The sequence below is a fragment of the Suricata suricatta genome, chromosome 7 (assembly GCF_006229205.1).
Source record: "Suricata suricatta isolate VVHF042 chromosome 7, meerkat_22Aug2017_6uvM2_HiC, whole genome shotgun sequence".
Taxonomy (NCBI): domain Eukaryota; kingdom Metazoa; phylum Chordata; class Mammalia; order Carnivora; family Herpestidae; genus Suricata; species Suricata suricatta.
Genome location: NC_043706.1, coordinates 145,195,870 through 145,212,022, shown reverse-complemented (window position 1 = coordinate 145,212,022; position 16,153 = coordinate 145,195,870). Strand labels below are relative to the sequence as shown.

General features: G+C 46.2%; 1 protein-coding gene across 13 annotated transcripts in view; it reads right to left on the bottom strand.

Annotated features, from left to right (window-relative positions):
* Positions 1 to 16,153, bottom strand: part of FAM120B (family with sequence similarity 120B) — a 92,339-nt gene that overhangs the window by 73,753 nt on the left and 2,433 nt on the right. For 3 of the 13 annotated variants that reach the window (XM_029944741.1, XM_029944743.1, XM_029944742.1), the window contains exons 2-3: positions 5,408 to 6,985; positions 2,280 to 2,460 (exon numbers count right to left, since the gene is read on the bottom strand). The exons of 2 other annotated variants lie outside the window; for them this stretch is intronic. In XM_029944741.1, the coding sequence (XP_029800601.1) occupies positions 2,280 to 2,460; positions 5,408 to 6,964 (1,738 nt within the window). In that variant the 5' untranslated portion in view covers positions 6,965 to 6,985. 8 more of the 13 variants (XM_029944749.1, XM_029944750.1, XM_029944747.1 and 5 more) reach the window with 6 other exon arrangements.

Here is a 16,153-nt window from a genome sequence, read left to right as displayed (position 1 = left end):
TCTTCTCTCAAGAACCAAGTACAAGTCAAAAGAAAGCTGGGAGAATCGCCCCATTAACACGACTGTTGGGGCCGCACCTGCAGAACACCCAGCGCTCCCAAGTTCACATGCGGTAACAGCAGAGGGAGCAAAGCACACAAAACATGCTCCGGTATCACCCCTGAAAGTGAACTGGCCATAGTGACATTTTATGTTCACCTCCTTATAAAGTTTTTTTAAGTAAATTTATCTATTGTTTAATTTACATCCAGGTTAGTTAGCATACAGTGCAACAATGATTTCAGGAGCAGCTTCTTCCTTAATGCCCATCACACATTTAGCCCATCCCCCCCCCACAACCCCTCCAGCAACCCTCTGTTTGGGCTCCATATTTAAGAGTCTCTTATGTTTTGTTGCCCTCCCTGTTTTTATATAGTTTTTGGTTTCCTTTCCTTATGTTCATCTGTTTTGCATCTTAAAGTCCTCATATGAGTGAAGTCATATGATACTTGTCTTTCTCAGACTAATTGCACTTGGCAAATATCCTCTAGTTCCATCCAGGTAACGTCCTAATAATCTTAACTTCATGTAGAAGGCCAAAAAGTTGAAAAAGAAAAAAAGTAAAGATCAATTGTGAAGATGAGTTCTTGTCTTCACAGGAATTTTTCCTGTTATTGTGGTTATGTAGTAAAGTTATCAATATGGCTACAAATAAATCACACTACCAAAGTCTGAATTTAAGTTAATGAGTTTATCTACTGCAACTTCATTTAATAAACTACTCTAAAAACAATTCCAGAGAAATGTTCCATAATGTAAAAAGTTTTTCATGATTCAGATACTCTTTCTTGAGAATCAGTGTGAAATCAGTCATGTTAAGAGAGAATATGGAGAGAGAATCACATAAGAAAAAGAAATAGAAAAGACTGGAACAATGTCTAGTTTATTCCATAAACTTAGGACTAGACATATTTCTGTTTTTAAATTAGTATAAGCATTTTTCCTGTGTCTTCCATAAGCCTCTGAAGCCTGATAGCACCCATGGAAAAGGGAGCATGCCCTAGGCAGTGCTGGGAATCTAATAAAACCGGATTCAAAGAACTCTGCCACTCGATCGCCCACCAAAGAAAACAGGTATAGCATTTTAATCTGACAATCCTATCAGCACCTTTAAGTCACACAGATGTTTGCTCTCTGTAATAACAGAATAATATTAACACAACACTGTACTGGTGTGTTTGGAAATAATGGAGTTTAGGCAAAAGGACCACAGACACACTTTTATTGGGACCCTACCGCTTCGATCTCCAGGCCTGACGACAGCCCGCGAGGCCCCGCCCCTCATCCCAGCACTCTCAGGTCCGACAGCAGCGCCCCAGGAGGCCCGTCCTGGCAGGCAGGAGCTCACACACGGGGTCACCACATGTGCTGCTCTTCTCCACTTGCAATGCCCCCCAGACTACTCCAAAAAGAGATCGATAGGCCCTAATTATTTTATGACTGGCACTGAAGGCGCCCAAACGATCTGTTCTGGCCACTGACAGGCCTCTCCCTACACAACTATTGCTGCTGCACGATGAAAATATTGATGGGAAAAAACAGAACCACTCTAAAGGGATATTTTGTTTATATTTTAAAATATGATATACTAGGGGCACCTGGGTGGCTCAGTCGGTTAAGTGTCCGACTTTGTCTCAGGTCATGATCTCGTGGTTCATGAGTTTGAGCCCCACATCGGGCTCTGTGCTGACAGCTCAGAGCCTGGAGCCTGCTTCAGTTTCTGTGTCTCCCTCTCTCTGCGCCCCTACCCTGCTCATGCTCACTCGCTCTCTCTCTCTCTCTCTCTCTCTCTCTCTCTCAAAAATAAACAAACATTAAAAAATTAAAAAAAAAATGATGTACTAGATTTTATGAAATCATTTCATGAAAATCACATTTTGGGGGGGGAGTAAGCAGGCACTGTCTTCTAATAAACAACACACCCTACACTCCTGCAGAAGGAAAGGGTTTTTACATTTTTAAAAAACACAAATCCTTTTAAGGAATAAAAATATAACATTTTATAAAAACAAAGCACTCTTCTTTTAATGAGCAATGATCAACTGTTTACTAATTAGATAGAGATGCTCCCATGGCATTTCCCCTTAATGTGGTACAGATGTGACTGGTATTCTCAATCACAGATTTTAAAGAGAAACAAAACCCTTTTGAATTGTGTCGTGTCCTGAAAGAACACATCCCGCGTCACTCAGACTCCGCCTCCAGCGAGCCCGGGTCCCGAGGAGGGCACGGCCGCTCACCTGCGTCGCCCCCCAGCAGGAGGGAGTACACGCGCTGGCGCACCGGGCGGTACACGAAAGCCTGGCTGGGCAGGGCCTGGTCCAAGGCGTCCTCCAGGGTGTTGCTGCACTCGATCTCCCCGCTGCTCATGATGCTGTACACCAGGTAGCTCTCTGCCTGGACGTGATGTGCTCTAGCAATCTGTTCAAAATTCAAATATAACTGGTTCCTCCTTAAAAACAAAACAGTAACCTCTAAAGAAAAAAAATCAACAGGCTTGTTTCACATGCCAGTGTTTTTAGGCTTTCAGAAATCGAGTAACTGTCCCTCAAGCTCCTGACCTCAAGCTGGTATTTGTGTTTCTTTTCCTTGGGGCTTCTAGGCTCAAAACTGTCATTTACTCCTCCCGCACCCGCAAACTCCCGGTCGCCTATCAGACTTGCCATGCAGCGTGTTGTCGGCCTGATGCCAGGCATTCTGACTAACGGCTCTGACTGACTTCAGCCCCTTCCTCCCCTCTCCACCTGCCCTCCACAGCATCAACGCCCTCAAGTTCTTAGAAGCAGGTCCAGTCACTACCCTCCTCAAAGCATCGGAATGGCTGCTACAGATCTTCACCGGCTCTGGTGTCCCCTTCCCATTACACCAACACACGTCCTAGAGATGGCTGCAATGCAGTCACAGTGGGATACCTCCACTGTTCCTCAGGAATGCTCAATCCTTCCCCATTCTCACTACGCCTCCCGAAAATGTACCCCTTTTCTGGGCCTCCCCACACACACTTTACAAGCCCCTCTCCCATGACAGTTCACCTCAAGGGTCACCCTGTCTTCTGCTCCCAACCAGACCCCACCTCCCGTTGCCTAACGGGGCTATGGCCATACACACCTGGGAAACGACTGCCAGTCAGGAACCAGCAGGGGCCAGGTCAAAACGGGAAAAGCAGAGAGCCCAGAGTGGCGCAGTGTGTGCCAGCAGGGGTTCCGTCGGGGCTGCCTGGCCCCCTCTAGGCACTGAGGCACCCTGCGGGCTCCACTTCCGGACTGCTATCCCTCTGCCCGTGTGCCTTTCCCTGTCCTGTCCTTCAGGCAAAGTGTGACAGCGGCTCCAGGTTCTATCCCTGAAGCCAGGCTGGAGCGTAGGAGCAGGGTGGGCCCTGACGAATCTTCCGTGCTCGCCCTTCTAGAGGACTGCCCACAACCCAGCTCCCTCCACGCGAGCAGGGAACCGCAGACAGGATCTTGTAAAGGCTCAGACCTGCAGTCGGAGGCGGGGCTCACACCTGGGGTCTGCCACGCCCTAGCCGTGTGACTGCAGACAGTGTCATTTAGCCGGCTCACAACCGAGTCCTCACGTGGGGAGGGAGGCAACAGAGCCGTGTGACATGAAGAACACCCTCCGGTAACCAGAAACGACCCCAGAGACCTGCGCTGTGGAGAATCGTCTCTGCATGGTCCATATTAAACTAGCTTCCTTACATCCAACCTCATGATAAAATCAAACCAAATAAATTTAAGCAAAATTAGATTTAGGTCTTCTCTGTCCATTTTCCTCACTGTGAGCAACAAGTCTGCTCGGGTGCCCTGTAATCCTGTGTTGAGAGACAGCCTCTCCCCCACGCCGCCCCTCTCCGCGCCTCCTGTCTAGGCGCACGCGCACCTGGGGTTCAGAGTCTGCCTGCTCTCCAACTTCTAACCCACATTCCTTTTCTTCCATGAAGTACTTCAGGATGCCTCCAGGTAGGGTAACTTTAACTCCTTAATACTTTTCACCTGTAATTCTCTTAAAGTACATATTGCATTCTACTTTTTACCATAATTTTTTATGTTGATAAATTAACTTATCTGCTACAATGTATGCGACTGAAGGAGAGGTGAAGGACTTCTCAGATATGAGAACCCATGAGGTTGTACAGGACGGAGGGAGGAGCCACTAAAGCAAAGGCCCTAAAGATAGGAGAGAAAAGAATACTGCCTTCAAGATTCAGTGAGCAGCTACTATGAGATGCAGTGTGACAGACACAAGGGGCTCAGCAGTGAAAGACACAAACAAGACCCTGCCCTCACGGCACTGTCACAAGCACATTCCAGTGAGGCATGCACCGCAGCAGGCGGGTGGTCGGTCAGGGCCTCTCTGAGTGAGTGACACCCAGCTGTGACAGAAAAGACTAGTAGCCATGAAATGGCACAGGGGCAGGGGAGGGTCCCAAGAGGCAAAAGAGCATGTGCGGGGCCATGACAGACAAGGGACTGACCAGGCTAGAGAGGGGCAGTGGTGAGGTGATGGCAGGCCGTGGCCTGCATAAGACTGCTGCTCCCACCCGAAGAGTCACGGAATAAGGCTTCACTTCTGTATGCAGCATGACCAGTGGATTGGAAGGGACAAAGTCTACACGGAGGAGTGTGAGCCATTCCTGAGTAATCCAGACCAGACACCATGCATGCTAGGGTGGTGACACTGACTAGGTACAAGTAACAAGACAGGGAGAGTGAACAATTAATGGGAGTGATAATTCCTAGGTTTGTAACTTGTGTACCTAGACAGAAGATGGTGACACTTTGTCAGGAACAGCAGAAGGTTTGTGGGTAGCAGACAACATGTGCAACCCACCTAGCACAGAACCTCACACATAACAGGTGGTAAACAAATAGCAGTTTTCCGGAAAAACCCTCAAGAGCTCTATGTCACTTTCAGAATTAAGTCCAAACTCCTAATGGGGCATGTACTAATCTTCCCAATCTGGCTACATTCTACCCTTTCCAACCTCTCCCCTCATGTCTCCCCTCAGAGCCTGTCCTCCAGCCTACTGTTCTACCACATGCCCCAAAGCAACAAAGGCAGGCCCATTCAGAACAAGTATCAGTTCTCAGGAAGGTCTGGCTCCACAACTACCTCTTCAGTAACTTCTCTCTGTACTTAACCCACTGTGATCTCTCCTTCAAATTCCTAGAATCCTCTTCTAGAATAGGCATGCACCAATATCAAACATGCTTTATAAATGTGAGTTTCCCTATGCATTACGTCATATTTCTTAACTACATGGCTACAGTCCTGTTCTGTGCCCCCCACAGTGCCTTAACAGCTACAAGGAGTCAATGAATACTCACGATAAATCCATCAGTGGATTTGGGGGGGCACATCCACATACCTTTAAGATCTCAGGGTCTGAAACCATGGTTACTTGCTCTTTGACTTCAGGCTCCATATTCACAAGGTCTTCTTGTTTAATTTCAGGGTTTGTACATATAACTGCTTCTAGCTTAAATTCAGGGTCTGCACCTAGAGGTGATTTTTGCTTGATTTCAGTGTGTGTACAAATGGGATCTCTTTGCTTAGGTTCAGGGTGTGTACACACAGGAACTCCTTGCTTGGATTCAGGGTGTGTACACAGGGCAAATCCTTCCTTGGAGTCAGGATCTATACACACAGGAACTCCATGTTTGGATTCAGGGTCTGTACACACAGGAACTCCTTGCTTGGATTCAGGGTCTGTACACATGGGAACTCCTTGGTTGGATTCAGGGTCTATACACACGGGAACCCCTTGCCTGGATTCAGGGTCTGTACACACAGGAACCCCTTGCTTAGTTTCAGAGTCTGTACACACAGGAACCCCTTGCTTGGATTCAGGGTCTGTACACACAGGAACCCCGTGCTTAGTTTCAGAGTCTGTACACATGGGAACTTCTTGCTTGGATTCAGGGTCTGAATGTATGGACCCCACCTCCTTGTCCAAACTTACTAAACCCTTAGATTTTTGAAAAAACCATGGAGATTTCTGTCCTGGCAAAAGATAAGATGCCACACCCTTATAAAAAAGAGCTTTGTTTGGTCCCAAAGGTAACATCTCTTCTAGTTTTTTCTCACCTTGATGCAAGCAAAGAACTTTGGATATATGGTCTGCTACCGCTAAGATGATGTTCCCCTTTTTGTCAAAGTTCCCCTTTACAGAGGTATAGGAAGACAAGCACTTGTACCGAAAGCTTTCAAACATGCCTTCTGGGATAATGTCATTGCCAAGCAGGCAGGCCAGAAGAGGGAGGTCTGCCAGGCTGATATCCAGACTCTCACAGAGCTTCTCTCTACAGAGCATGACAGTTTCAAGACTCTCCAGGCAGAGCTCACTGATTGAGAAGTAGGGACAGGTATCATAAATCAAGTAATCGGTATCCTCTCCAAGAATGCCAAGACAGTTATTCTGGAGGCCGTACGAGGCCACCTCATAGTCAGCCTCTTGTAAGGAACACAGAGTTTCCTGGCCCAGCGTCTTCAAAGCAAAGCGTGTAAATATGGCCAGCCCCGAGGGGATGAAGAACATGTTTCTGCCAGGTTGCTCCCTGTGTGACTTGATGTAGTGGAAAATCCTGGAGATCTCCCTGTTGTTCTTAAGTCTTCGTTTCACCCACTCATCTCTCTTATCCTGCTCCACCATGCCATCAAAGAAGAATACCAGCTTGATGCCAACATCTGTAAAAGTCTTAACAAAATCCCGCAGAGCAGAAAAGTATTCCCGCCACTGGCCACCACAGATCCAAGATTCAGGAGTGTACCAGTATCTGAGACAACACATGGCATCAACCACAATGGTAGGAGTACATCCAGGATGCTTGTTTCGGTGCTGTTCTGCCAGTTCTTTGAAACTCACTACTGTACATATATGTGGGCAAGTACTGCCCACGAATCCCTGCAGACCTCTCACACCCATAGCTGAGCTCCTGGAAAGGACCTGGAAAGGAAAATAAAGTGGTAATGATGGCATGATCACTATATGTTTATTTACTTTTAAAGTAAATAAACATAAGACAATACTTAATATTCACTCTCTATTTTCAAAACAGTCTAGGCACTAACAAGATATGGAACATGACTATTGGTTAAAAGCCTAAAGAGTTTCACTGAAGACAAAGAGGAACTCTAACCTAAGCATGAGTCACCTGAGTCGGCCTTCGTAAGGACAACACAGTGTAGCAGTCCTCTAAGATGTGTATTAAAAGTATTAATAAAGGGTAACAGTTTTCAAAGAACACATGTAACATGGATGTTTCTCAAAACCATCTTGCTGAGTGCAAGAACTTAGACCAAACAGGAATATATGCCATATGATCCATTTATAAGAAATTCTAGTTCACTAAGAGTGATGGTCTGGGGTGGGGCAGGTGGGAGGGAGGGATTTACATAATGGAAACTCTTGGAGTGATGGATATGCCTTAATTGTGGTGATGGTTTCACGGGTGAACACAGGCTAACTGTACATTAGTAAGTAAATTGTGTACTGTAAGTCAGCGGTTGACTAGCTATCAAGCATACCTGAATAAAGGTGTCAAACCTGGTACCATATCTGGAAACTTCACTATGCCAAATGTTTGTAACATCCGAGTTGGTTACTGGCTTTGAATGGAAAACTGCCCACTCTAAAATACAAAAACAGGGGCACCTGGGTGGCTCAAGCCATGGCTTACGTCATGATCTCACAGTTTGTGGGACTGAGCCCTGCACTGGACTCTGTGCTGACAGCAGGGAGCCCACTTGGGATTTGTTCTTCCCCTCTCTCTCTGCCCCACCCCCATGGCCACTCACTCGCTTTCTCTCAAAATAAATAAATAAACGTAAAAAAAATGCAAAAACTGACAAAGTAGTTCAAAGACTTCAAACTGAAAATCTGGCAAAATCCTTAGCAGGGAATCTTATATAAAAAATAAGGTGTCCTATATATAATAAAGGATGTGATAAATGACATTTTTCAAATGGGTAGTAACATCTGCCTGTCACTGGTCAGAAAAAATTCCATGATGACATCGTTGATTTTAATGGCCTATGATTTTCACTTTGGTTTTCTTTAAGACTCATCAGGGTTTCACACCCACTGACAGAATAAACAAAAAGTGCCTATTACACAAATTGCTCTTGGGGGGGTGGGGTGGGGAGGACAAATGATGCCTCTCAGGCTCAGGGTGGAGGGGTGCCATCCACTGCCAGCACGGATCCGTGACGTCGGGGCTCGCGGTGCGCCGCTCGCCTCCTACCAGACAGCACTGGGCACTCAACACACAGAACCTCCAGTCTTTAAAACAACTCTAACAGGTGTAACACTGTAAGCTCTACTTTACAAGTGAAGACATCGCAAATTACTAAGTTGAGAAAAAGTACCCTCACACAGGACCATCTTTTAAGAATTTACTGCCTGTTAATGGACACTGGCCCCTAGTGGAATTTGAAGTTACATATCTGTTTAACAGCCATAAATATTGAAAAATATATAAACATGGAGTGGACATAAATCTCACACATTTATGTATGTTGCAATTTAGAGAAATCTTGCTCATTAAGTTATTAAATATTCCCCAAACCACTGCAGAACTATCCGCTCATAGCACTGACTCTGGGGACATGACCAAGGTATAAGCGTCTGAGGCCCAAACACGACTTCATGGTTATTTCGGCTATAAGGTGGCTCTACAGTTTGGGCCTCTAGGTGCAGACCCTGTTTACAAAGGTTACACGGTATTTCTGAGGCCAGATGGTTTCTCTCATGATACTCCAACACAGTATTCTGGCCCAGGTCTGGAAAGAAAATGGAAGAACACAAGGGTGGTCGGGACGGATTACAGGAACAATGTTAGACCGCACAGCCTGCAGGCCATGATTCTGGGCCTAGCTTAGAAAAAAAGCAGATTTGCACGGCTTACTGACGTGGCCTTCCACGCCTGGGCCAAGGGCAATCTCACGGATTCGGACTCTGCGCGATGACACGGGACTCCGCCGCGCTCACCGTGGTCGCCGGGGGTGCTGGGCACCTGATGGACCCCCCCCCCCCCGCAAGCCCGCTGCTGGCCTGGGGGCTCCTGCTCAGTCGCTGGCCCGCTCACGACGCACGTGGACATCAAGCTGGAGCGGGAGAGAACCTGCCCTCGGTCCCGGCTCCCACACAGACGTGGGCTCCCGTTTGTGCGGCGGCTCGGCCACATTCAGGTTGGCTGCCTTCCCTCACCAATAAAAAGGGATTTTTGTTTCAAGCATTTTTCTACTAAAACAGCAAGTGACAACACTGAGTTGTTCAAAACACTCTCCTCTTTATTTTGGGAGAAGTCAGGCTCAGCCTCTGCTTTGATTTTATTCAAATGTTTTCCTCCTTTCCCACCCAGTAGTGAAAAGCTCACTATTGTAATGAAACATGTAGGGGTTTTTCCTCTTTCACACTGCCAATTTCTCACATTCTGAATCACAGATTACCTCAGGAATGTCACGTTACAGTGTGCTCTTCTATGGCATTTACAAAGAAAGATTTGGACGTGCTGGGGGCTCTGGACAGTGTCTTCCGGTCCTTCAGCCCTGGTGCTCCGCCACCCACCCCTCGAGAGATGCCCACACTCATGGGAAATGAAATGGCTACGAAACTAAATTCTGAGGATGTTACCATTTTAAATAACTTTAAGGGTTTTTTTGGTGAAGCCTTTTATTGTAAAGCCTTTATACGGCTGACCCTTGAACACAGGTTTAAACCGCAGGGGTCCACTTATACACGGATTTTTTTTTAATACAGTTCAGTATCATAAATATTCATCTTTTCCTTATGATTTTCTTAACAATATTTTTTCTCCAGTGTACTGTACTGTAAGAGCATGGCATACGTCACACGGGGTGCACAAACCGTGTGAGCTGATGGCGGGCCGCGCAGCTCCTCGCCAGCAGCAGGCCGTCAGAAGTTCTTGGGGGAGCCAGACGTTTGCGGATTTCTGACTGTGCCAAGGAGCCAACCATACTGAGGTTTTTCATTCTTTAAAGGTGGTTTTAAAGATGACTACAAAGACATATGTACATATACATGTATATACACACAAAACTTTCATTATCCAGATATGGTTTAGAAAGAAAACACATGTCTCACAAGATAGGAGTCTTCTACCCCAAAATACAATCTGGGAATCACTTCCATTGATGTGGGCTTCCTCAGGGTAGATGATGTCACTCTGTCACAACCCCAACAGCCAGCACTGTGACTGGCATGCCAGGGGCCCAGTAAGCACTTGCAAATAAATGAATAAAAGAAAGCGATGAACAGGAGAAATATGAAAAGAACCAGAAATCGACAAGTTTATGGACTCCGTTTGTAGGCAAAGAAAGAGTAGGAAGCAGCATCCCTGCCCTCCAGGAGTGGACAGCCGGGTTTGGGAAACAGGGCGTCAGTGCCGGGAAGTTTATGGAGCAGCAGGTGCACACGTCCAGAGAGTGTCACCTGGGCAGGGGCCTCCTGCTGGGAACAGCTTCCCCTACAGAGCCAGACCAGTCCCAACACACTGGTGACCAGGAAACGAGGAAGTAGAGAGAAGAGGAAAGAGAAGTCCAGAAGTTCCTTCAATCACAGTCTTTTGACAATGAACCCTGGAGAAATTAAGAGTGCAGCGCCTCAGCACAGACACATCGCCCTGCCTGCCACTGACAGAAGCGGCTGAGTCCCTCTGGACACAGGGACAAATGAACTTGAGACAGCCCACAGATGGGAGGGGAGGGGGGACACACTTCCTACCCAGAGATCAGCGTTTGCAGAAGGACAATTGGTAGCAGCAGCTCTGGCCACCTTAAAGCACCGGCATCCGGCAGTGTCAAAGCACAATTTCTAAAGGCTAAAAGATAAGCCGTGCAAACGTGAATTAACGAGGGAGTCTGTGCAGGGAACGCCGGTTCAGAGGGCGCAGAAGAGCCAGAGTTCACTGAGGTTAGCTCTTTTCAGTTGGAGAAAATTAGGCTGAAGTCCTACAGAGCAATGAAACCAAACCCTTTGGATTTATTTTTATCAGACAGAAATGCTTTGTATCTGTACAAGACAGAAACCCATAAAGTAACAGGAAACACCAGCGTCTGGGCTCTAATCTTAGAGTAAGTGGCAAAGTCAGAGAGACACATTTGGTTAGAAAACTAAACAATCGTGGGTGAATCTGTTAAATAATGGTCCAAAACGGTGACAAGACACACAGTCCTCCCTTTTCTTTGCTTCATTTCCAAGTCTTAGGTGTTCCCTCCCTGGTAACATGACGGCTGGGCTGGGCCCTCAGGGAGGCCCCTAGGAGCTGGACGTGGGGCTTCCTTCCCTGGCTTCCCACCAACTTCACCTACAAAGGGAAACCTACAGGGATCCCCCCTCGTGCTCGCTTCGGCAGCACATATACTAAAAACAGGGACCCCCCCCTCAGCACAGCAAGGCAAGAACAAGAACTGAAAACTCCATGGAACGAAACCCTACCGCACCCCAGCACGCGGGACAGGCCTGTGCGCTCGGGGGTTGCGAGTCTCACGGAGGCACAAACCGGGGAACAAGTAAGCTCCAAGCTACGCGTGGCGGCCGCCTGCACCGGCGTCCGAGCTTCAGAGGCTCTCCAGCCAGTATTCATCAAACCACCAAAAGGGTGTTCCCCTGTTCAGTCAGGTCCCTCTAGGCCCTCCTCTCAACAAGGGCTCAACCCTGAACTTCCATATACGCCCTGGCTGAGTCCAGTTTCAGCAAGAATCCTGCTGAGTCTGTCTGGAGAAAACCCACGCCCTTGGTACATGACCACCCTCAAGATCTGATCAAATGCTTCATCTGCCTGGTTCGCACAGACCCCTCTCCCTCTGCTGGCAGGCTACCGATCGCCAGGCATCTTTCTGTGTTCAAAGGTGGGCCCCTTCTCTCCCTCTTCATGGAACACCCCTACTGCAATCATCGTAGGTAAAACCTTCCCTACTGCTTCAGCAAGTGTCAGAACATTTTCTTCTTCCACACGGCATCTCGAAGAAGCTATTCAAATGAGAAATGGAAAGCCTGCACCTATCAGGATGTACACATGTACACTGTAAGTCTAGGTACAGATGTTCAGACTCGGGAGGTCCTGGAGAGCCCTCCAGGACCCAGGCTGTGACCGCTGGGGCCAAGATCCAGAAAACTGGTGCATGGCTGACGTAGGTACTCAGCAGTTGCTCAATCAATAGGTCAATCCCCCAACTGTGTCCTGGGGAGAAGTGACAGACCCGCAGGCAGTACAGTACTGTCAATAAAAGGAAATGTTTTAGTGAGTTCAGATTCCAACCTCCACTCAATAGCAGTAAAATTCTGAGCAAATTACTTTTTCTACAAGCTTCATTTTTATCTGCAAAATCAGGTTTATAAGACCTGCCTTATACACTATGATGCAATCTCACCTGTGTTACAAATTTATTCATAAAGTGTACCATCTCTGTCTACAGTAAGTAAACTCAGCACAACACAAGTCAAAATTCTTAAATTATCTCAAAACTTAAAACAAAGCTATGTAAGTTTTAGTGAGGTTTTACTACATTATTGATTTTTACAAGTTGGTTTACTTTTTAATATCAGGAACCTATTTACACATAAAAATGTTGCAAATTTAACAAGTAGCCATATTCTTTGAAGAAAAGTCAGAGATACACAAAGGGAGAAAAGAAACTACTCATAACCTAATTTTCCAAAGACAATGACTACAACAATTTTAGAATAGACATTTCTAGCCTTTTTTTTGTTATCACTCATTGTTTTTAAAAATTGGGATACTTTTTCTGTAATCTACTTTTTTGTCTTAATTTATCAAGAATATATTTCCAAATCATTGTGTTAATCTTCTGCTGCAGTGTTACTTTTAAAGGATGCACAATGCCCTAAATAAGAAAGTGAATGCCATCTGTGTATATAAATCTTTGAGCCCATTTCTGAGCATTTCCTTGGGACAAATCTTTGATGTGAAACTGCTGAGTCAAGTAAAAGCACATACTGTCCTTTTTTCTTCAAGAGGATATCATTTGTAGCTGCCACTCATTAATACTTAGTTTCCTCAACAATACCAAGGGACCTTGTCTGAACGTACACCTGATTTCCTCCCTCAGCAAGCACCTGAAGTCACTCGCTACAGCAGATCCTCGCTACCGAGACACAGGGGTCCCCGCCCTCCAGAGGCTTATACTTCTTCATCAGGCAAACACTCAGCCAACAACAGTCACTGGGGCACAGCTCCAGGCATGAGAAAGGGCGCCGAGCTAGGGGCTACTCAGCAAAAGACTCAAGCCAGATCCAGGATCCACAATGGCTGTCCTGAGCATGGCCACTAGAATTGAGCCTTGACGAAAAGGCAGGAAAGACAGGTGCACCAGATGGAGAAGAGACAGTGGGCAGGTGGGAGGCACAAGAGTAATAAGGAGTGAAAATGTTTTAAAGTTTGTAAGATATCTTTTTTTTATGATCAGTAAATGAGTGTTCCTAGGATGCTTAAAATATGAGTTCTATTAAAGCAGTTTAACCTGCAATGCTACTTATATGTTTCTCAAACATGGAAAATGGAAAAAAAAACAACAACCTCTCAGGGAGGCTGGCACTCTGATTTAAAGGAAGAAGAGAGGAGACGAAGCTGCAGTCAGGGCCGGAGAGCACGGGGGGTCTTGTTAGCCACACACCTGCATCTGCATTTCATCCCAAAGGGAGATCAGATCTCGTTCAAGGCTCGTAGGCCAGTACAGTTTATAAGCACTCACCTGACGTCATGGAGAAAGGATGGAGACAGGCAAGACTGGAGATAGAAGAGGGGGCTCTGGCAGGCACTGGTCGCCCTAGCTGCCCAGTATCCAAACACCTATTCTGGAAGAACCCTAACACCAGAAGGATGCAGAATCCTAACTCCTATTGCAAAGACAATGGAGGAAGAGACCGTCTTCTGGCCCCACGCATACCAAAGGCAGGAGTTCTAAGTTCCCATATTTGCTGAGTAAATATTCATCTAGTGTTTAGTGTACTCCAGGCCTTGTGCTAGCAGCTGTGGACACAGCAATGGAGAAGACAAAGTCACTAAGACATAAGCCCTGAGTGAGAGGAGCAAAAGGCACTGGGTGCATCAGAAAAGAAAGCCTGGCAGTGTGCACACGTGTCAAAGTGCACCATACCGTACACTTACTCTAAAAGCCCCGTGGCAGACATCTCTAGTCCCACGGGCACAGGGTCCGTTTGTTCAGATTTGTGAAAGGCCTGCTGTACCAGCAGAGCAGGAACAAGAGCTGGTGCTGGGCAGCAGCCACCAGTGTGTACTGCTTTAGGGCACCTGCCCGATAAGGCGGAGATTTGAAACTCTCCGCCTCCAAAGCCTATGTCCCTTTAGCTAAGTCACGCCCCCACCTAACTGTGGCATCTGAGTGGTCTGGTTGCTGCTCCCTCCAGAGCTGGGAAGACCAAATCAATTGCCCTGTGGGTGTCCTTAGTCCAGAAAGCTCTCCTTCCTGAAGGTTCTCCCTGTCAGAAGGGAGCGAACAGAATAATCAGGATTGAAGGGCCTCTCCCTGACCCAGTGCAGCTCAAAAGACCCCTTAAAGGACAGTGACCCACAATGTGAAAACCACTGTCACTGAGCACAGGTGAAGATGCAGGTACGCCTACACAAATTTATGCTTCATTTATCCAGAACTCATGGTAAGACTCCATTATAAACTCATGAGTTAGAGTTAGAACAATTTATTCCTAGGAGACGTCTTCAAGCTCTTTTTTTTATCACCTATGGACTATCTCTCTATTTCAGTTCCACGTCCGCAGGAGAGAAACCTGGAAAGGGCATCTGAGGCAGGCATTTGAACACCGACAGTAGCAGAACTGCTGAAGGCTGACAAGGAGAAAGCAGAACAGGAAAACTAAAAAAACCTGAAAGACACAAAAACTCCTTACAAATAACAGGGGGAAAGCTTCCCACGCCTCAAGAAGTTCTAAGAGTGTTTACATCACAACTGACAAATTATGTTTAAAATGTTTGAGATCATTAAAGAAAGTTTATACTACACCCAGCACATTCTGTTAAGAAAGCAGAGAAATAATATATTTTAGAAAGACTGCCATCCTAAACAGGAGATTTTAATGTTTAATGGGCAAAAACTATCCAGAACTAAACTATCCAGAAAACTCCAATGTTTCCTTTCTTTTTTACGTTTTATGTATTCTTTGAGAGAGAGAGAGAGAAACAGTACAAGCAGGGGAGGGACAGTGAGAGAGGGAGAGACAGAATCCAAAGACAGGCTCCAGGCTCTGAGCTGTCAGCACAGAGCCCAACACAGGGCTCGAACCCACCAACTGTGAGATCCTGGGCCGAGCTGAAGTCAGACTCTCAACCGACTGAGCCACCCAGGTGCCCTAAAACTTCTCTGTTTCAAACAGAGTTACTTTCCTCTCATCCTGGTTGGCAATGGTTTGAATATAAATGACTTCACAATAATGCAATACTCTGGGCTAAAGCGCCTACAGAACAGTAGTCTGGCCGCACAGTCTCACGGAACCTTACGTGTCCCTGCGGGACTCTGCAGCTAGACAGGCACAATGACAGACCTGAGGATTTGGTCCACCTTATAGGAAACGTTCTATAGTAAAAGCAGTGGATTCCCTCTTATTGAGCAGTATTTGTTTATAAAGAAAAGGGGGCTTGAGAGCTGGTTTCCTTGGTTGACAATGGTCTGACCGAAGACAAAACATTTAATCTCTTTGTCTATCATTGATGCCCTTTTTTGTACAAATTAAATAATGATTTACCTCTCAATTTGGTAGATTTAAATTTTTTTTAATAATTCATTTTTGAGACAGAGAGAGACAGAGCACCCAGGCTTCCCTCAATACAGTAGATTTTAAACTACTACTACAAAATCCTTTAAACATACCTTACCTTATGTAAGTAATTTAAACCTTAAATAACAGGTTTTTGGTCTCGAAAGAATTTTCCAACATCACCTTACAAAAAAACATACGTAAAAGCAAATGAAAATAAAAAGTTATTTATAATTATTATGAAGTTTTATAAAAATAACTTATAGCAGGGGCGCCTGAGTGGCTCAGTCAGTTAAGCTCCCGACTTTGGCTCAGGTCATGATCTCACAGTTCATGGGTTCG